At 49.0% G+C, this 22,924-nt stretch overlaps 1 protein-coding gene across 2 annotated transcripts; it reads right to left on the bottom strand.

Annotated features, from left to right (window-relative positions):
- Positions 1-7,952: 7,952 nt before the first annotated feature.
- NTHL1 (nth like DNA glycosylase 1) lies at positions 7,953-22,670 on the bottom strand. Of its 2 annotated transcripts, none has more exons than XM_032976081.2 (7): positions 22,515-22,670; positions 21,293-21,562; positions 19,741-20,057; positions 18,374-18,544; positions 16,341-16,500; positions 14,625-14,730; positions 7,953-9,947 (listed from the first exon to the last, which is right to left on the bottom strand). In XM_032976081.2, the coding sequence occupies exons 2-7, from the start codon at positions 21,501-21,503 to the stop codon at positions 9,764-9,766; spliced, it is 1,149 nt and encodes a 382-aa protein (XP_032831972.2). In that variant the 5' UTR covers positions 21,504-21,562; positions 22,515-22,670; the 3' UTR covers positions 7,953-9,763. The 2 variants fall into 2 exon arrangements, with proteins under 2 accessions (XP_032831972.2, XP_032831973.2); XM_032976082.2 differs by having other exon boundaries at positions 21,293-21,507; positions 22,515-22,668.
- Between the last annotated feature and the right edge of the window lie 254 nt (positions 22,671-22,924).

Raw genomic sequence — 22,924 nt, 5'->3', positions numbered from 1 at the left:
TCAGAAGTGTTTTTTAAAAACATTGTTTTGACGCACCCAGTATCTTGATTCTATAACCTCGAACTCGGTTGTTCTTCATCTTTACTGCTGCCTCGCAACATCCCACCCCCAGCCTTGGTTCTCAATTGTAAAACAAATGCAAGAATTCATAATAAAGGTTTTTGGGTTAGATCGCGTTATTTATAAATGTGTCGTAACCCTCCACCACCCGACACGGCCAATCAGCAAAAAAAGTGTCACGTTGACAAAAGACAAATAGTTCACTACTTTAGCTCCACACCGGTGTGTTGAAGAGTGAATCCACAACATTTACAGTTTGAGTACTGGGCTAAAGTAGTGAATTGTCTTTTGTCAACGTGACACTTTTTTTGCTGATTGGCCGTGTCGGGTGGTGGAGGGTTACGACACATTTATAAATAACGCGATCTAACCCAAAAACCTTTATTATGAATAATATTGGTCGCGAAAGCCTACGTGTTAAACCAAATGTAAGAATGTTAATAAACACGGCAGGGGGTTGATGAAACGAAGTCGATGTAACTAAACGTTGCCCGTGTGCTAGATTTGCGTTGTCGATTAATTACCTTCTAAAAATACATTCTCCCCGTGTCTCGCTACCCCCCCCCCCCCCCCAGAAAGGGAATCTCGCAGCGCCAGGCGGTGCGAGATGCACCCCCAGGTGAAGAAGAACCACTACAGTCTACGGAACGAGTTCAGACGCAGAGAGATGGAACCACCTGGGATTTGGCGTTTAGAACTTCCAGAGTAAAAAAAAACAGTTTTGTAGAGCAAGAGTTTGACCGTCTAGAATACGCGTCGGAACTTCTACTGTGAAGGGTTAAGAAGATCCCCCACTGATCTAGAAGGTGCTGAACAACATCAGGCATCTCGCACCTCCTGGAGCTGCGCCGGATGAACCTAGTAGCTCAAGTAGCTACGGATGCTACGGGCCCCGCGCGTGTAGTAGTAGCTACTACTACACGTGGTGTAGCTACTACTACACGTGTAGCAGTAGTTGCTACTACAGCTGTAGTAGTAGCTACTGCTACACCTGTAGTAGTGTAAGTAGCTACTACTACACGTGGTGTAGCTACTACACGTGTAGCAGTAGTTGCTACTACTACAGCTGTAGTAGTAGCTACTACACCACGTGTAGTAGTAGCTACTACTACACGTGGTGTAGCTACTTTTGCTACGAGGATCATCCTGCACTGCCTCCCCCTTCCATACCTCCCTCTGGCTCCTTAACATTTGTTAACCGGCTGCCTCCTCTTGCCGCCGTAGCCCCTGGTGAGTTATAAGGATCCCTTCCCTACCTGTGCCCCCCTCCCCCCCGTTTTCTCGGCGCGTGTTAAGACATCCGGGCCACCTGCTGCGGCTGTTGAAGTTTTTGTCGTCTCCACTTTAGTTTTCCTGTTGAGTCGGGTGCCCCCTTGTGGCCGAGCGGGCATAGCGATGCCACAGAGAGAATGATTCTCCACCCCCCATTGCAGCCGGTAACAACAGACTGCTGAGGCATGAAGTGCTGCGAGTGGTAGCACCTGTGAAGGCCGGCAAGGTGGCACACGTGGGGGTGGGTGGCCAGCACCACGCCCGGCCGCCTTTGTCTCACCCAGCGGCGATGTTTTTTTACGCACCGCACCGAGTACTCGTTTGAGGCTGAGTCGACCTAGGGGAGGGCCCAGGACCGGTTCAGATAATCGTCGCCGGTGTTGGCCGTGAGCGGGAATCGAACTCGGGTCGCCGGGATCGGAGCGCAGCTCGCTGACCGCTACTACACCACCGCTCACACACGGCGATAACGACCCCACCCCATACCCCCAACCCATACCCCAAACCCACACCCCCAACCCACACCCCACACCCCACCCCCCACATCCCACACCCCATACCCCCAACCCATACCCCAAACCCCACACTCACACCCTCAACTCACACCCCATACCCCACACCCCATACCCTCAACCCATACCCCAAACCCCACACTCACACCCTCAACCCACACCCCACACCCCATACACCCCACATCCCACACCCCCAACCCACACCCCAAACCCCACACCCCCAACCCACACCCCAAACCCCACATCCCACACCCCCAACCCACCCCCCACATCCCACATCCCATAGCCCCAACCCACACCCCACATCCCATACCACTCACCCCATACCCCCCAACCCACACCCCACCCCACACTCCCCGTAGTTGTGCTCCTGGACATGGCCGATAGTTCACTGAGTCCCAAGCCTGTGACTGGCCGGAGGGCTTCGTGACGGCCGTGTCAGAGATTGTGGCCGGGTTTCTTGTCGCTGGGCCCGGCCACTGCTGAGATGATTCCCAGTTCAAGGTCTCAGTTCTGGATCTGGGTGTCTCTCTCTCTCTCTGCCTCTCTCTCCGTCTGGGATCGCGTCCGAGACGGATGCCGAGCAGAGACTTCGAGGGCGCGAAACGCCCAGCGGCCAGCAACAAACAGCACCCACCGTCGGTGTGCGAGATAGGAGTGTACGACGTTTAGAGCATCGAGCAAAATTATTACAAGCTATTTTAAAGGAGTTTAACGCGTAGTAGTATTATCCATCATAGGTATTTTTTGGGGGTTAGATGGTGTAAACATAAATGTGTGTCGTGAAACCCGCCACCACCCGACACAGCCAATTAGTAAAGGTTTGTCGCGTAAACAAAACGTGCCAATTAGTTACACTAACCGGTTGTGTGTTGGAGAGTAAACCTACTACAACATTTACAATTATAGTGTAGTGTATAGTGTCGTATATAGTGTAGTGTATAGTGTAGTGTGTAGTGTATAGTGTAGTATATAGTGTAGTGTGTAGTGTATAGTGTAGTGTATAGTGTAGTGTGTAGTGTATAGTGTAGTGTAAGGTGTACTGTGTATAGTGTACTGTGTATAGTGTACTGTGTATAGTGTAGTGTATAGTGTAGTGTACTAGTTCAGCACACACCGGTTGTGTGTTGGAGAGTAAACCCATTACGACATTTACAATTCGAGTACCGTGTGACGTTTCGCCGGTAATTACGACAACAACAACACCAGCTAGCAGCATCATCAGGCGAAAGCCACAGACTTGTGGAGAAATCCTCCTCCTGTTCCCGTCTTAAATAGGAGGGCGTTAGTGTGACGTCGTCACTCGTGAGCCAATCAGCTGCACAGGCCAGAGGGGGGGGGCGGGGCGGCAGCTTTAACGTATTTGTATAAATTACGATGGAGATCTACAGGGTGTTTGAAAGAGATTAACCCGATTTGAGATCGCTACATCTCTGCAACCACGAACCGCCCATGAATGAATCTCTTACCACTTGAGAGTGCGGGGCACAGAGTTTCAAATGATTACCGCGAGATGCCTCTCCCAGCGCACAAACAGACCCCTAGCCTCGGTCATTCTCTAGACGGTGACCCCCGCAAACACAAGGGGCGTTTTGCGTTCTGCAGTTCAGCAAGACTGAATCCGTTATTGCGGTGCGGCGTGCGTTTCAACGGCGTCTTGGCATCGATCCGCCAATGTCAAAGAGCGTTCGTCATTGGTACCGACAATTTGAGGAAACGGGCAGCTGTTGATGTAAGGGGCAGAGCACAGGGCGACCACGCACGTCAGAGGGAAACGTGAAGAAGAGAGGCGTTTGGGACGAATTCAGCTATCGTGTCGATGTTGTCCGTACAGCAGGTGGAGGGCACATAGAGCATTTGAATCGATCGGCGGTGGCCCGGGTTTCCGCAAAATATTGGTGGGCCGGGCATAGTTTAAGGTTTTTTTTTCTGCTAGCATCGCTGGTACCACCACCCTGTCCTGCCGGAGGGCGACGCTGGGAGCGATGATGATGATGACGACGACGACGATGTGACCGCCGACCGTACCAAGAGAGCGCCCGGTGCCCCATTGCCCCCAAGCGGTCTCGCTCCCAAAGACAAGGGGGGGGTGGCCGCCCCCGTAAGAAGCAGAACGTGCTGGGGAATGACCGGACCAGCATCCCGATGTACTTTCACAACAAGCGATAAACAGCCGTTGCCACGCACAAATACCCCAGCAGCCCCCCTTGTTTACGGGTGCTTTGCGTTTGTTTTTTATTTCCATATTTGGCGTAGCGTATCGGGCTCAGTGACATCTCCACGTCTTCATAGGCCCTCTGGTTTTGGAGTTGTGGAGGTTTTGGCACCCCCCGGGTCACCGCCAATCGATTAATTTATAAAATGGTTAGTAAAACTTGGTAACTCATTAAACCGTTTGCAGCTTTTTGTGTAATTCTAACATGCTGCCGTCGTGAAATATACTGCTTTGAAATTGGGTCCATCATTTTCAGACACCCTGTACCATTGGTTTGGTTGTATTCACAGTTCATCAACATACATAATGTGTGTACATCACGCTTGCTGAACTCCAAACGAATTGTCATGTTTGGTTCACGTGACAAACCGCCCACTAATTGGCTGCGTGTTGGTGTGGCGGGCTTAACGACACATTTATATTTAGGCGATCTAACCTAAAAAAAAAACCCCACTTCTATTATGGACATTTTAAACTAATTTTATTTCACCAGCTGTAAGGCCCCACTGAGCGATGTAGTCACTCTTTTTCAGAAGCGACCACCCGGCTAATCGCAACATGATCGCTCAACGAAGTCGCTTCTCATCATCATCATCATCGTGGGGATATTTATGACAGCCAAATAACTCTGAACACGTGACGTTGAACCTAAATGTGGATCATTTAGGATCAACGCCACCACGGGGAGAGAGAGACGCAAACTCCAAATATACAGCAGGCATCAGGGTCGGGATCGAACTCACAACATCCTGTGTACCAGGCGAGGTAGTTAACATCTCATAGCCACCGTGATGATGATGAGAGACAGACTGACCTCCTGTGTACCAGGCGAGGTAGTTAACATCTCATAGCCACTGTGATGATGATGATGATGATGAGAGACAGACACAGACCACCTGTGTACCAGGCGAGGTAGTTAACATCTCATAGCCACCGTGATGATGATGATGATGAGAGACAGACACAGACCTCCTGTGTACCAGGCGAGGTAGTTAACATCTCATAGCCACCGTGATGATGATGATGAGAGACAGACACAGACCTCCTGTGTACCAGGCAAGGTAGTTAACATCTCATAGCCACCGTGATGATGATGATTATGAGAGACAGACACAGACCTCCTGTGTACCAGGCGAGGTAGTTAACATCTCATAGCCACCGTGATGATGATGATGATGAGAGACAGACACAGACCTCCTGTGTACCAGGCGAGGTAGTTAACATCTCATAGCCACCGTGATGATGATGATAGACAGACACAGACCTCCTGTGTACCAGGCGAGGTAGTTAACATCTCATAGCCACCGTGATGATGATGATAGACAGACACAGACCTCCTGTGTACCAGGCGAGGTAGTTAACATCTCATAGCCACCGTGATGGTGATGATGATGATGATCAGAGACAGACACAGACCTCCTGTGTACCAGGCGAGGTAGTTAACATCTCATAGCCACCGTGATGATGATGATGAGAGACAGACACAGACCTCCTGTGTACCAGGCGAGGTAGTTAACATCATAGCCACCGTGATGATGATGAGAGACAGACACAGACCTCCTGTGTACCAGGCGAGGTAGTTAACATCTCATAGCCACCGTGGCAATTGGAGGTGGATTGCAAAGTGGAGCGGTGCGAGGGAAGAAGTGGAGAGAGAAGTGAAAGCGACCTGCAGTGTGGTGAGTGGGTGGGTGAGTGTGTTGTTGTGACATGCAGTGTGGTGAGAGTGGGTGAGTGAGTTGTTGTGACCTGCAGTGTGGTAAGTAGGTGGGCGGGTGAGTGGGTGGGTGGGTGAGTTGGTGGGTGGGTGAGTTGTTGTGACCTGCAGTGTGGTAAGTGGGTGGGCGGGTGAGTGGGTGGGTGGGTGAGTGGGTGGGTGAGTTGGTGGGTGGGTGAGTTGGTGGGTGGGTGAGTGTGTTGTTGTGACCTGCAGTGTGGTAAGTGGGTGGGCTGGTGAGTGGGTGGGTGGGTGAGTTGGTGGGTGGGTGAGTTGTTGTAACCTCCAGTGTGGTGAGTGGGTGAGTGAGTTGTTGTGACCTGCAGTGTGGTAAGTGGGTGGGCGGGTGAGTGGGTGGGTGGGTGAGTGGGTGGGTGGGTGAGTTGGTGGGTGGGTGAGTTGGTGGGTGGGTGAGTTGTTGTAACCTGCAGTGTGGTGAGTGGAATAAAATCGGTGAGCGAAATAAAATCGGTGAGCGAGCTGGTGGCTGGAGTGAATCGGTGAGCGCCGGATCATCGGCCACCACTTCAGTTCTCTCCGGTGAAGTGGTGAGATACCCCAGATGTCTGACAGCCAGCAGCAGCAGCAGCTGGATTCCAACTCAGGCCGAGTTTGTGCTCTGTAATTGGGACAAGAGACCCAGATTTTCTCCAATGCCTCCGTCCCCAGAATAGTCATGTTAGTCAGATTACCAACACAGTTATTACATTGCCCTAGTGGGCATCTAATGTCAAGACCGGTCACACGGGGCTGTTAGCGAGCACCTATTAGGGGTTGTTGGGACGGCACGCGGGGTGGTGGTGTGGCCGAAACAGCACCCGGCCGCCTTTGTCTCCGGGAGTGGCGATGTTTACTCCACACACCGCACCAGAGGCTGAGTCGACCTAGCGGAGGAGGCCCAAGACCGGTTCAGATCACCGTCACGGGTGTTGGCCGTGAGCGGGAATCGAACTCGGATCGCCGGGTTTGTAGCGGAGCGCGCCGACCGCTACACTAACCGCTCCCCACACAGACGCAGTACTTTTCAAGCACAGGTAGGTAGGCGCATACCTCCAACTTCACGTCCACACACACGTCCACACACACAGCCACACACACAGCCACACACACAGCCACACACACAGCCACACACACAGCCACACACACAGCCACACACACAGCCACACACACAGCCACACACACGTCCACACACCCGGCGGTTCACCTTTAAAAACATTCCACTTGGTAATTAGAAACAAGCCCTGAGGTTTTTAGGAACCCACAAATCCAGTTTACACCTTTTTCCAATCAATCATTCACTCTCTCTCTCTTCAACTCCATCGCTCAGTGACTCACTCACTTAGCAAGCCACTCATTTACCAAGTCACTCGCTCTCTAACTCACCGATTTACCAACACACTCACTGACTCACCTACCAAGTCATTCATTTACTAACTCACTCACAAACTCACTCGCTCTCCAACTCACTCACAAACTCACTCGCTCTCCAACTCACTCACAAACTCACTCGCTCTCCAACTCACTCAAAAACTCACTCACTCTCCTACTCACAAACTCACTCGCTCTCCAACTCACTCACAAACTCACTCACTCTCCTACTCACTCACAAACTCACTCGCTCTCCAACTCACTCACAAACTCACTCAAAACTCACTCTTCCACTCACTCACAAACTCACTCTCCCACTCACTCTCCCACTCGCACAAACTCACTCTCCCACTCACTCTCCCACTCGCACAAACTCACTCTCCCACTCACTCTCCCATTCGCACAAACTCACTCAAAAACTCACTGTCCCACTCGCTCACAAACTCACTCACAAACTCACTCTCCCACTCACTCTCCCACTCGCACAAACTCACTCAAAAACTCACTGTCCCACTCGCTCACAAACTCACTCTCCCACTCGCTCTCCAACCCACTCACTACACCACCCCCCCCCCCCACCTCCTTCTTGCAGGCCGCCTCTTTCGCCTTGCTTCTGAGCCATACCGACCTTCGGCTCCGCTCCCTCGGTGCCAACCGGTCGGTTATGATGCCCTTGAAATAGCGCACGCACGTTACACACACACACACACATCGATAAACAGCAACGACACACACAAAACATCTCGGCTTTCGAGCATTCGCCGCTGGTTTCACTTCACTAACAACAACGGCTCTTTGGCAGCGCAACAGCGGTCGCTCATGGCTAGCTTTTATTTTCAAAAGTAGTACACAAAAGATGCCGGACAGTATGCTCGATAAAAAAAAAGATAACAGCCGGGGCCAAGCACGCACGAGTTTTGAATGTGAGCAGGCGAGCGAGCCAACGACCGTGATGTATGTCACGTCAAGTTTCACCGCTTTGGGCTTTCGCGACCGATAAAATCCACAAAAGAGGTGGTTTTTTAAAATTATTATTACACGCTTTCATTTCACTCGCTCTGTCTGCTGTTGTTGTTGTATCCTCAAATCTTGTAACTCAATTTTAACCCACTTCGCAATGTGGTATCGACTACAAACTTGGTATACTTGTGTCATACCGATGACAATACTATATTCTATCATAAAAAATGTAAATATTTTTAAACAATCTTTTTTATGTTATGTTTCGGCTTGGGTCTAATTGTCCACGCTCAACTGACGCTGGCTGTAAATCACCACGGTCCCCTTACGTTGTGGCAAGCTTCGGGGCCACTTCCTGGAGTCGTGGAGTTCTTACATTACTAGTACGTTACATAAAAGCGCGTTTAAAAAAAAGGGTTTTTTTTTTTAAAATATTACTCATTCCTGGGTTAGATCGAGCATCTATAACAAAGACCGGAAGCGGGGAGGCTTTTCCACGGTTCCGGCTAATCGCCTGACGAAGCTGGTTGCGGTCGTTGTGATCACCGGCGTGAACGTCACACGGCACGTACCTACTACACCGTGAGGTTTTACTCTCCAACACACCCCCGGCGTGGTGCTGAGAAGTCACCAACGAATCGGCACGCGACAAACCTTTGCTCGCCGGCCGCGTCGGGTGGTGGCGGGTTTAGCGACACGTTTATATTTTTAGATATTCACGCGCTGTCCAACCTGTGAAGTCTGTCGTCCTTCCCCCGCACCTCCGATTAGCGCGGTTGCTTACGAAAAAAGTCCAACACGAGTACGTGCGTGGATGCGATTAAAACAAAAACGTCTTCATCATGCACGTACCGTGGAAGCGGAATGCTGCGAGGCCCAACAGCCAGGGAACATCGCGACATCTGCGCCATACTTCCCCCACATCGGTTGACGCAGGAGCACTCGCGTGTGTTGTGAACAAGGCTCGCGGTTTGGTGCATCATGTCTGGTGCTCAGTGATCGGTGTGGCCAGGCCTCAGGGCTTGGTGCATCATGCCTGGTGCTCAGTGATCGGTGTGGCCAGGCCTCAGGGCTTGGTGCATCATGCCTGGTGCTCAGTGATCGGTGTGGCCAGGCCTCAGGGCTTGGTGCATCATGCCTGGTGCTCAGTGATCGGTGTGGCCAGGCCTCAGGGCTTGGTGCATCATGCCTGGTGCTCAGTGATCGGTGTGGCCAGGCCTCAGGGCTTGGTGCATCATGCCTGGTGCTCAGTGATCGGTGTGGCCAGGCCTCAGGGCTTGGTGCATCATGCCTGGTGCTCAGTGATCGGTGTGGCCAGGCCTCAGGGCTTGGTGCATCATGCCTGGTGCTCAGTGATCGGTGTGGCCAGGCCTCAGGGCTTGGTGCATCATGCCTGATCGGTGTGGCCAGGCCTCAGGGCTTGGTGCATCATGCCTGGTGCTCAGTGATCGGTGTGGCCAGGCCTCAGGGCTTGGTGCATCATGCCTGATCGGTGTGACCAGGCCTCAGGGCTTGGTGCATCATGCCTGGTGCTCAGTGATCGGTGTGGCCAGGCCTCAGGGCTTGGTGCATCATGCCTGGTGCTCAGTGATCGGTGTGGCCAGGCCTCAGGGCTTGGTGCATCACCGCCCAACGGGCTTGGCGTGGTCGTGACGGCTCTCAGCGCTTGGTGTGCCGGTCCCGGGTCTTCGCCGCCGCCGCCGCCGCCTTCTTCTTGGTCACGAGCGCCCGTGCCGAGGGGCACACGGCACGGTTGAGGCACTCGGCGCAGTGCGGAGCCACGGGCCGGCACGTCTGCTGCCCGAAGCCGACCATCAGCCAGTTCACCTCGCTCCACAGCTCCCTGGGGTCACGGGGTCGGCGTCACACGCGGATACGGACGACCGCCGTGCAAACGCTCCCATCGAGTTAACTTTGCGGGGCGTAATACGTACGCACCACGTGCTCAGGGTGGTGATTCAACACGAACGTATGCGTGAACGTACGTCAAACTTCTTTCGCTCTAATCGGAGGTGCATGGGGGAGTTTGTCAATCTAGATGATGGTTTAAAAGTGCATAGCTCCAGTGGATTCCTAATAAGGGTGTAGTGTATAGGAGCGAAGTGTGTGGTAGTGTATAGTGTATTGTATAGTAGTGTAGCGTATAGTATAGTTACGTAGTGTGTCGCGGTGAAATTTATATTGTGGTGTATAGTGTGTTGTATAGTAGTGTAGTGTATAGCAGTGTAGTATATAGTAGTGTATAGTGTAGTAGTGGAATATATAGTGTAGTTTATAGTGTATTGTATAGTAGTGTATAGTACTGTAGTATATAGTAGTGTAGTGTATAGTAGTGTAGTGTGTAGTAGTGTATTATATAGTAGTGTAGTGTATAGTAGTATAGTAGTGTATTGTATAGTAGTGTATAGTAGTGTAGTGTATAGTAGTGTAGTGTATTATATTGTAGGGTATAGTAGTGTATAGTCTATAGCAGTGGAGTGTATAGTAATGTATAGTAGTGTATAGTGTAGTAGTAGTGTATAGTAGTATGGTGCATAATAGTGTATTGTGCAGTAGTGTACAGTAATGTATAATAATGTAGTAGTGTATAGTGATGTACAGCGTAGTGCAGGGGTCTCAAACTCGCGGCCCGCGGAACGATATTTTGTGGCCCCCTAGTTGACATCAATTTTTAAATTTTTTAATTATTATATTTTTTTACCATAGCTCAGGCTCGTGACAGCTTCCGGTGTTTGTTGACAAGTTAGCCAACGCGAATAAGCAACGTTAGTCACTTGGTTGAAACGTGATTCCGGAGTGACACCAAGTGGAAGGAAAATATATCCTGTCACCCAGTGCAAGGTACAGAGGACTTAGGAAGCGGGCGGACTCAACAAGAGTAATCGGTGACCTAATAAAGACAACAGAGTGTTGCAATAGGAAAGGGAAAATAATTACATGGATAGCAAATAGCATGAGATGGGTGGCAAGAACAAACGCCAAATGGTGGTTAGAACCTGAATATTATAAAGAAGAAGTTATAGATTATTATTATTATTACAAGAGAAACAAAGATAAGGGAACAGGACAGATATGTGCAATCGCAAAAGAAAACGAATTTACCAAGAACAATTTAATCAAAAAGAGCAAGAAATTAAAACATATAAAACATGAGACGATGCACTTGATGTTAAGAATTAAGACAGGTGGAGTAACACGGACACCAGAGTTAGCTCAATGGCATCCAGAGAGATTCGGTAGAGCAGAAGGAAATGTAGGATGTAAACAAAAAGAAGAAAATCTAGATCACTTTATTTATGAATGTGAAAGGTATAAACACCTGAGAGAGAACACGATTGATGAACTTAATAATGATAAGAAAAACGAAGTGCTCAAAAAAAAGCTATGAACAATGATAAAGTTTTCAAATACCTCTCCGAATATATAGAAAGGGCATACTAAATAAGATCCCAAATACTCAGGTATTGGGATAAAAGCATGTAAATATATCACCCCCACCTTCCCTGAGCTTTCCAGGATGTTCAAGCGGACCATGCGCCTTTTTGGGAGCACATATCTGTGTGAAAAGCTCTTCTGCATCATGAACTTTAATAAGTCAAAGTTCAGGTCCAAACTTACTACTGATGATGAGCATCTTCGAACCATACTGAGGGTCTCAATTGCTTCCTCCCCTCAAGCCAAATGTGGCTCAGCTGTGTAAGAAGAGGAAGCGCTGCCAGGTCTCTGGCAGCAAGGAGTAGGTAAGGGAAGCCTACGTTCCGAAGAACCGTTCATGTTCTGAACTGTTGTTAATAAAGATTGAGAAGATTGGATCAGTTGTACTTTTTTTTTTGGAATACTTGATGCGGTCCAGCCTCACCCAGACTCTACCCCCAGCGGCCCCCAGGTAAGTTGAGTTTGAGACACCTGGTGTAGTGTATAGTAGTGAATAGTAGTATATAGTGCAGTGTAGAGTAGTGTATAGTGTAATGTATAGTAGTATAGTATATAGTAATGTATAGTGTAGTGTATAGTAGTGTAGTGTATAGTGCAGTGTAGAGTAGTGTATAGTAGTGTAGTGTATTGTAGTATAGTGTATAGTAGTATAGTGTATAGTAGTGTAGTGTATAGTGTATAGTAGTGTAATGTATAGTAGTATAGTGTATAGTAGTATAGTGTATAGTAATATATAGTGTATAGTAACGTATAGTGTAGTGTATAGTAGTGTAGTATACAGTAGTGTAGTGTATAGTAGTATAGTGTAGTATATAGTAGTGTAGTATATAGTAGTGTAGTGTATAGTAGTATAGTGTATAGTAATGTATAGTGTAGTATATAGTAGTATATAGTAGTGTAGTGTATAGTAGTATAGTGTATAGTAATGTATAGTGTAGTGTATAGTAGTATATAGTAGTGTAGTGTATAGTAGTATAGTGTATAGTAGTATAGTGTTGTGTATAGTAGTGTAGTGTATAGTAGTGTAGTGTATAGTAGTGTAGTGTATAGTAGTGTAGTATATAGTAGTGTAGTGTATAGTGTAGTGTATAGTGTAGAGTAGTATATAGTGCAGTGTAGAGTAGTGTAGTGTATAGTAGTGTATAGTGTAGTGTAGAGTAGTGAATAGTAGTATATAGTGTAATGTATAGTAGTATAGTGTAGTGTATAGTAGTGAATAGTAGTATATAGTGTAATTTATAGTAGTATAGTGTATAGTAATGTATAGTGTAGTGTATAGTAGTGAACAGTAGTATATAGTGTAATGTATAGTAGTGTAGTGTATAGTAATGTATAGTGTAGTGTATAGTAGTGTAGTGTATAGTAGTATAGTGTAGTGTATAGTAGTGTAGTGTATAGTAGTATAGTGTATAGTAACGTATAGTGTAGTGTATAGTAGTGTAGTGTATAGTAGTATATAGTAGTGTAGTGTATAGTAGTATAGTGTAGTGTATAGTAGTGTAGTGTATAGTGTATAGTAGTGTAGTGTATAGTAGTATAGTGTATAGTAATATAGTGTAGTGTATAGTAGTGTAGTGTATAGTAGTATATAGTAGTGTAGTGTATAGTAGTATAGTGTAGTGTATAGTAGTGTAGTGTATAGTAGTGTAGTGTATAGTAGTGTAGTGTATAGTAGTATAGTGTATAGTAATATAGTGTAGTGTATAGTAGTGTAGAGTAGTATATAGTGCAGTGTAGACTAGTATAAAGTGTAATGTATAGTAGTATAGTGTATAGTAGTGTAGAGTAGTATATAGTGCAGTGTAGACTAGTATAAAGTGTAATGTATAGTAGTATAGTGTATAGTAGTGTATAGTAGTATATAGTGCAGTGTAGACTAGTATAAAGTGTAATGTATAGTAGTATAGTGTATAGTAGTGTATAGTGTAGTGTATAGTAGTGTAGAGTAGAATATAGTGCAGTGTAGACTAGTATAAAGTGTAATGTATAGTAGTATAGTGTATAGTAGTGTATAGTGTAGTGTATAGTAGTGTAGAGTAGTATATAGTGCAGTGTAGACTAGTATAAAGTGTAATGTATAGTAGTATAGTGTATAGTAGTGTATAGTGTAGTGTATAGTAGTGTAGAGTAGTATATAGTGTAGTGTAGACTAGTATAAAGTGTAATGTATAGTAGTATAGTGTATAGTAGTGTATAGTGTAGTGTATAGTAGTGTAGAGTAGAATATAGTGCAGTGTAGACTAGTATAAAGTGTAATGTATAGTAGTATAGTGTATAGTAGTGTATAGTGTAGTGTATAGTAGTGTAGAGTAGTATATAGTGCAGTGTAGACTAGTATAAAGTGTAATGTATAGTAGTATAGTGTATAGTAGTGTATAGTGTAGTGTATAGTAGTGTAGAGTAGAATATAGTGCAGTGTAGACTAGTATAAAGTGTAATGTATAGTAGTATAGTGTATAGTAGTGTATAGTGTAGTGTATAGTAGTGTAGAGTAGTATATAGTGCAGTGTAGACTAGTATAAAGTGTAATGTATAGTAGTATAGTGTATAGTAGTGTAGAGTAGTATATAGTGCAGTGTAGACTAGTATAAAGTGTAATGTATAGTAGTATAGTGTATAGTAGTGTATAGTAGTATATAGTATAGTGTAGAGTAGTATATAGTGTAGTGTAGACTAGTATAAAGTGTAATGTATAGTAGTATAGTGTAGAGTAGTATATAGTGTAATGTATAGTAGTATAGTGTAGAGTAGTATATAGTGTAATGTATAGTAGTATATAGTGTAGTGTACACTGGTATAAATTGTAATGTATAGTTGCTTGACAATGCGGAGGGGCTCGCGCCGCGTCACGCCGTGCGAGGGCCCTCCCCAACGGATCCCTCGTCCTCGTGACGTCTCGCGAGGACGAGGCGACCCCGGGGATGTGGCACGGGACGGATGTGAAAAGAACAAAGGGGCACGGGACGGTCGGCCAAGCAGCCACGCTTCTGACGACGGCGACGACGACGACGATGGCTGGCGACGGCTGACAGACGATAGCAACGATGGCTGACTGACGATGACAACGACGACGACGATGACGTACCTGGGCAGCCAGTCCTCGAGGGCAACCCGCGTCTGCTCCGGAGCGCGCGTGGCCTTGCGCACCCAGCCCAAGCGGTTTGAAATCCTGTGCACGTGCGTGTCCACTCCTGCCAACGCAAAAGGCAGAGAGACGAAGCTCACCCTTGGAGGCCGCAACAGACTGTTGGGGGCAGGCGCATGATAAAACATCGGTTTGCTTTTCCCTTTGGGGTTAAAGCGCGTACATAAAAAGTGACGGCCAATCGGTGAGGGTTTAAATTTTGATTTAAAGCTTTCGTGACTGCAGTAATTCATATTCTTAGCTCTTTCGGTAAAGTCACGTTGAAGGGAAACAATAAAATAATAAAACATCACCCGATGATGACCGTTTGTGTTATGGTCGAAACGTCGTGAGAATTTTTATTGATTTATATATATTTTATTAAACGGTCATCATCATCAGTTGATGATGACCGTTTTTGTTATGGTCGAAACGTCGTGAGAATTTTAATTGTTTTATATATATTTTATTATTTTATTGTTTCCCTTCAACATGACTTTACCGAAAGAGCCAAGAATACGGTGAGGGTTTGTCGCGTGAACAAAACGTGCCAGTTCGTTGCCGCTTCCCAGCACTGCCGGGTGTGTTGGCGAGCAAACGCACAACGTTTACGAGATGAGTACCATGATGTTTCGCTGGTGATTACAAACAGGCCTCATCAGGTGATTTAACCCAAAAATAACTTTCCATTATGAATATCGGTCGCGAAAGCCTCCGCCCTCTGACAAGGGCGGTGGCGAGACGTTGACTACCTCGCCTGGTACACGGGAGGTCGTCGGTTCGATCCCAACCCCGACACCTGCTGCATATTTGGAGTTTGCGTCTCTCTCTCTCTCCCCATAGTCGCGTGGATTTTTCTCCGGGTCTTCCGGTTTTTCCCTCCACATTTAGAATCAACGTCGCGTTTAGAATGTTTGGCTGCTACAAATTCCCACAGGGTGATAAGCCACTTCGTTGAGTTGCTCTCAATTGCGATGGGCAGGTCGCTTCTGAAAAAGCGCTTACACATCTCAGTGGGTCTAACCTGGTGAAGTAAAAAAAGTAGTTTCAAGTGTCACTGCGGGTGTTCCAATCGCAGAAATAAACAGGGTGGGCTGCTGGATATGAACCGCACAACTCATGGCTGAAGGTCACCACAGTGGATAAATCATGTCAGATGGTCACCACAGTGGATAGATCACGTCAGATGGTCACCACAGTGGATAGATCACGTCAGATGGTCACCACTAGATCACGTCAGATGGTCACCACAGTGGATAGATCACGTCAGATGGTCACCGCAGTGGAAAGATCATGTCAGATGGTCACCACTAGATCACGTCACATGGCCACCACAGTGGATAGATCACGTCAGATGGTCACCACTAGATCATGTCAGATGGTCACCACAGTGGATAGATCACGTCAGATGGTCACCACTAGATCACGTCAGATGGTCACCACTAGATCACGTCAGAAGGTCACCACTAGATCACGTCAGATGGTCACCACTAGATCACGTCAGATGGTCACCGCAGTGGATAGATCACGTCAGATGGTCACCACAGAGGAAAGATCACGTCAGATGGTCACCACTAGATCACGTCAGATGGTCACCACAGTGGATAGATCACGTCAGATGGTCACCGCAGTGGATAGATCACGTCAGATGGGTGGGGGGGGAAAGCGAGGCCTCACCGATGCCGGACACCTCGTCCCAGGCGATGTTCATGACGAGGTGGGCCATCTTGGGGCCCACGCCGGGCAGCTTGACGAGCTCGGGCACGGAGCGAGGGATGTCGCCACCGAACTGCGCCAGCAGCAGCTCTGTCGTGCGCCGGATGAAGCCCACCTTGGTCTGCGGCGGGACACACACGGAAGTCAACGACCACCCCCCCCCCCGCCCCCCCGCGCGTAGCCTCGACAGAACGTCCGGGCAAGTGCCGTTAGAGTGTACATACAGTATCGATGGATTTCAGCTGAGACCTCCTGGAACACGCTTTCCTGCCGATATGAGGAAGCCACGCACTTTTAAATCATCGTCTAGATCAGGGGTGGGGAACCTTTTTGTCTGCCAAGGGCCATATGGATATTGATAACATCATTCGCAGGCCATACTAACTTATCAACTTAAAAATTAGCCCGTTATATTTGGTCAAACACTTCATTGACTCACCCCTAATGCGATGGGCTGGAACTGCTTCTCTTTGGCGAGGCGTGGTGATGATGTTAGCCGGCTATTGACGATGTTGTCGCTACTCGCAACTGCTTTTCCAGGTTTGCTCCTAGATTTGTTGAATTTCCAGTCCCGCCTGCGGTTGCCTCGGCAGGGACAGAGACCCAAATGATTTCGCGGGGCCTCATACGGCCGGCGGGGCCGGACGTTCCCCAGCCCTGGTCTAGATTGACAAATACATTTCTTTAGAACTGCTTGTTGTTTCGTCGTCGCACACGAGGACCGTCGTCAAGCCTGCACAGCAGCCACGCCAAAGGAGGATTTGCATGCTCATGCAAAACGAGCACAATGGGAAAATGAGCACCGTCGCCGCACGTACAACAGCTAGCGTTAATTGGAGAGACATACAGCCTATTGAACAGCGAGAGACAAACGGTGGGGCAAGCGGTGGCTATGTTAGCGAAGGTAGCGTGTCTGTGTCAGAGGACCGGGCATAGCGGCACCTCATGGGCAACGCAAGCTGCGGCGTTGGCTGCGGCACAGTGAGGGGCCAGCGTATCAACGCCGGAGAACCACCGTAAGCGGTGGCCGCGCCAGTGAGAATTTAGAGAGTCGGAAATAACTGCAACAACAACGGCAGGAAGGATGGAAAGACCCTCGCAAGTTATGACTTACCTGGTTAATAACATCCCTCCAATGAATTGCTAACCGCTACACGGCCGCTCTGTGCTAATCGTAGGTGCAGGGGTGGGGGAAGGACAACAACTAGACAACAACAACAACAAGCTCTAAAGAAATGAGTTTGTCAATCTAGATGATAATTTAAAATCGGCGTAGCTCCCGGAGGCTCTCTAAATAACTCAGGGTCAGTTCTAAAGAAAATGGGCGGGTGAGTGAGATGGTGGGTGAATGAGTGGGTCGGTCGGTTAGTGAGATTTGTGTGGGGGAGTTGGTCAATGACTGGGTGAGATGGGCGAGTGAGAAACTCGATGTTACTTGTAGCTTGATGTTGCTTCGATGTTGCTTGTAGCCCTGGCGATACCTCAAGAAAGAGGCCAGGATGCATCTCATTTGCGAGAGTGAGTACGTGTGTAGTATGTATGTTGAACTTCTTTCGCAAGGTACATAGCCAAGCGTGCTAATCGGAGGTGCGGAGAAAGGACAACAAACTAAACACAAAATGCGGTTCGAAAGAAATGGGTGGGTGGGTGAGTGAGTGAGATGGTGAGTGAATGAGTTATTGAGACGGTGGGTGAGTCAGTAAATTAGATGGGCGAGATGCAAGTTCGACGTTGCCTGTAGCCCTGGCAACGCCTCAAGGGGCCGGGACACCAATGGGAGTGGCCCCCTTTCAAAGGCGCCCGAGGTGAGATCAGAGATGCCACACGCGCAAGTCGCTTGCAAAGCGAGCGCCGGGACGCTCAATCGAGCACAAATCGCCGTCACCGTTGATCGCGATTCACACGAAAGACGCCGGCGTGGGATGGGGCTCAGGTGGTGGGGGGGCCCGGGGAGGGGAGGGGGGCCGGAGGGAGGGGGGGCCGCGGTGAGGCACCTTCCAGAAGCCGACGGGGTAGATGAGGCGGCCGAGCGTGGCGTCGTCCGTGCCGACGATGTTCCGAGGGGTGAGGCCGTGGCTTCGGAGCTTCGACATCGCCGCGGACGTCACCTGGTCCTTGGTCTGGCTCGACAGCATCAGCGACACCAGCACCTGGTATCGTCTCACCTGCTCGCGCACACGCAGGGATCCCCGCCGCCCAACCTCCACCACCACCATAGCCTTCATAACAGCGGGATGCCTGTGAAGGCCGCGGCACGGCGCACAGTGGGAGGGGTTGCAGGTGTGGTCGGGGACATGTGTTGAGCCTCTCCTCTCTCAGGCTTTCGCCATGCAGCCACTTACACCTTCGATTCTCCGCTTTCCATTTTCCCTCTACGTTTGCGGAGCTAATGTGGCTTTTTTTTTGGTATCGTTTGCTGTTGTAACTCGCTGGCCCCGGAGCCCCGACTGAACATCTGCGGGAAAAAGTGCATTTATAACTCATCGGATTTCCTCCAGAGATTCGGATTCCAAATGACAGCTCGACGAAAGTGGCTGCTTATCGTCGTCACGTGGAAACGCCGAGCAGCCAAAACGCGCGACGTCGACTCTAAATGCGGAGAGAAAAACCGGAGGACCCGGAGAAAAATCCACGTGACCACGGGGAGCGAGAGAGACGCACAAACTCAAAATACAGTAGACTCTCGATTATCTCTGTGCGGTTTATCCGATTTGCAAATTAACCGCGCACCTGAGATTCTGACATACATTAATAGCTCATGGATTTTCCCTGAAGCCCATATTAATCGTCTAAAAACAGTTATACGTTGTTATTCTTGTAAATGTTCATTGCAAAGTCACGTGCTTAAATCGAACAAATATGTTGCTCCGGTTAATCCGAAACCCACGCGAGATCGCCCTCTACAGTACAGTAGTTGCCATGTCTTTACAACGGTGGGCGGAGTTTGATTGATGTTGATGTGCGTGGCTCTGCTTCTGTCATCCACTTAAGTGGGCCGAGTCTTCCGCGTGGGAGCCAGGAAAGTGTTATCACTGAGCACGCTAGAGATCGATTCTTAACTTAAACACAATTTATGCCCACGCGGTTTTTGGCATAGACATGCGCAGGCGTCAGGGTCGGGATCGAATCCACGACCTCCTGTGTACCAGGCGAGGCAGTCAACATCTCCTAGCCACCGTGATGATGATGATGAGAGAGAGACACGCAAACTCCAAATAAACATACAGCAGCAGGCGTCAGGGTCGCGATCGAACCCACGACCTCCTGTGTACCGGGCGAGGTAGTCAACATCTCATAGCCACCGTGAAATTCTCGGCTTGGAGCCGGCGTGGCGCCACCGCCCGGCGCTCGCGTGCCGTACCGCGGGCGCGGCGTCGTCATCCTGGCACGCCTCGGCGCCCATGTGGTCGACGGGCGCGTCGCGGTGCTGCCGCATCCGCCTCACGTTGTCCAGCTGAGCCCTCCAGTGGGGCGGCTCCCACCGGCCTCCCGCCCTCTTCCTCCTCTTCCCCTCCTCCTCGCGCTCCTCCTCCCCAGATGCCTCCTTCCCCTCTTCCTTCACATTCTTCTTCTCCTGCTCCTCCTCCTCCTCCTGCTTGAGCTCCTCCTTGCGAGCCGTCGCGCCAACTAGGGTCTCGCCGGCACGTGCTTTTGACGCGGCGGCACGACGCCGGTTTTCTTCGGCGACACGAAAAAAAGTTGTTCACCGCGCGCCGACGATTTCCATGGCAAGATACGGTGCTCGTGTACCGTGAGAAGAAAAAAAATAACATAATTACAGGGCGTCAATTTTCACAACATACACGGCATCGAATTTGGCGATGAGATACGGCACCGTTTTTGTTCGCGGTGCGATCTCAATTTTCATTGGCACGGTGCTCATGTACCGTGGAAAAAAATTGACAGGGTGCCAATGTTCACAATACGGCATCGAATTTGGTGATAGGATAGGGTAATGTTTTTTCACGATGCGATTTAAATTTTCAATGCACGATGGAAATTTTCAGGATAAAATCGTGACGTGAATGTTCACGTGGCGCTATCATCTTTCACGCTGTAGATTTCCACGATCGGGTAGTCATTTTTACGATGTGACGATTTTCGCGATGTCAGTTTCCCCCCTTAACTTTGTAAGTGCACATCAATATGACGGGTGGCAGATGTGGGTGGCAGATTTGTGCCAGCAAAGGCGCCACATGTGTTTAACGCTTTCCCCGTTCCGATGACGCGTACCGTGCATGTACGCGTCATCGGAACTGAATAAAAGCTCAAATAAAATAACTTTATCGGTACCGAGGCTCCCACGAGGGCACGTGGGAGGGCGTGAGTGGCTCGGCTTGGCGCCAGCTATCGTAGAGTGCGGTGGTCGTGTCTCTATGGCTCCTTGTGGCGAGCCATTAAAATAACAAATCTAATCTTCCTTGGTTCTTTCGGTAAAGTCACGTAGAATGAGAATAAAATCATAAGATAAAACAATAAAATTCTCACAGGTTTGTTCCTTTCACCTGAAGAAGGCCACTTGTGTTGTGGCCGAAACGCCGTGAGAATTTTATTGTTTTATTTTATTATTTTATTCCCATTCTACGTGACTTTACCGAAAGAACCAAAGAAGATTAGATAAAATTCTCACGACGTTTCGGCCACAACACAAGTGACCTTCTTCAGGTGAAAGGAACAAACCTGTGAGAATTTTATACGTTTTATTTTATTATTTTATTCTCATTCTACGTGGTGGTGACTTTACCGAAAGAACCAAAGAAGATGAATCCTTGCAGTCACGAAAGCTTTCAATCGAAACAAATCTGATGCGCGAACCGGGACCCACCCTGCAACTCGCAGGCATCTCCGAACGCGAAAGGGTTCAAGAAAAACAAAAAACGTTTCGCTCGACTCGCGACGCGTAACCTCCTCACCGTCGACATCGCCGTGGGCACTCTCGTACTCCACTTTGACGGGCGGGCAACGTCGGGGGCGACCGCAGCGTTCACGTCCTCCTCCTCCTCCACCGCCTCCGCCGCCACCGCCGCCTCGCGCCGGTGCCGACACCGCCCAGACCGACCGGCCGCTGCGGGTCAGCATCCCCGCAGGGCCACCAGCGGTGAAGTATGGAGACGTGGTGGACATGGGCCTGTGCGAGCCCCGGCGGCGGTTGCGGTGAGATGAGACGGCTCCTTCGCGAGACGCTGTTTGGTAAGGGGGCAATTACGAAGCGAGTAGCAGCAGCTACTAAGGCGCGCGAGGGGGGTGGGTGGCCAGCATCACGCCCGTCCGCATTTGTCTGCCCAGCGCCGACGTTCAGACACCGTAGCAGGTAAAAAACTAGAATTTTTATTTTTACCGGGTAAGGCCCACTGAGCTATGTAGCTGATTTTCAGAGGCGACCTGGCTATCACAAATGTTAGCAGCTCAACAAAGTGGCTTATCACGCGGAAATGTATAGCAGCCAAATACTCTGAAAGCATGCAAACTCCAAATATACAGTAGCAGCAGCAGGCGTCAGGGTCAGGATCGAACCGACGACCTCCTGTATACCAGGCGAGGTAGTTAACATCTCTTAGCCACCGTGATGATGATGAGAGAGAGACACGCAAACTCCAAATATACAGCAACAGGCATCGTCAGGGTCGGGATCGAACCCACGACCTCCTGTATACCGGGCGAGGTAGTTAACATCTCTTAGCCACCGTGATGATGATGATAGAGACACGCAAACTCCAAATATACAGTATCAGCAGCAGGCATCGTCAGGGTCAGGATCGAACCCACGACCTCCTGTGTACCGGGCGAGGTAGTTAACATCTCCTAGCCACCGTGATGATTATGATGATGATGAGAGAGACACGCAAACTCCAAATATACAGCAGCAGGCATCGTCAGGGTCGGGATCGAACCCACGACCTCCTGTATACCAGGCGAGGTAGTCAACATCTCCTAGCCACCGTGATGATGATGATGAGAGAGAGACACGCAAACTCCAAATATACAGCAGCAGCAGGCGTCAGGGTCAGGATCGAACCCACGACCTCCTGTGTACCGAGCGAGGTAGTCAACATCTCCTAGCCACCGTGATGATGACTTAGTACTGATGCGCCATCTCAACATGGAGCTGTTCTCTGGACACGCTGCGTGGCTCACCTTGCCGCGCACAAAGACAAAAGTCCGGGGCGAGTTCACCGCCTAGCGCGCAGGCTCTATCCACTGCTCGCTTGGGGGAGGGGGGCGTTTGTTTACACGGGGCAGGCCGCTCCGCGCGGTGACGTCACACACCTGACCTTTGAACCCCCGGGACATTTAAAAAAAAAAGATATATAAAGTTATTGATTTTTTTTTAAAAGACGTGAACGATTATGCAATTCTTACCGTTTTAGTTCGTTGTTTCATAAATAATGTAAATTATGGTGAAGTAAATATTTAGTATTCCCGTCGATGTCGTCGGTGAAGAGCCAATCAGAAGCCGCCGGGCGTCACGTGGCTCACAGCTGATCAGGCGGGAAACCGAAATGTGACATCGTGAAGTTGTAAACTTTGGTTATTTCGGTAAAGTC

Source organism: Petromyzon marinus, chromosome 58 (assembly GCF_048934315.1).
Source record: "Petromyzon marinus isolate PM22_M1 ecotype Great Lakes invasive population chromosome 58, UKy_Petmar_22M1.pri1.0, whole genome shotgun sequence".
In the NCBI taxonomy this organism is placed as follows: Eukaryota; Metazoa; Chordata; class Hyperoartia; order Petromyzontiformes; family Petromyzontidae; genus Petromyzon; species Petromyzon marinus.
The sequence above is the reverse complement of the archived record's forward strand: the minus strand, read 5'-3'. Positions and strand labels throughout refer to the sequence as shown.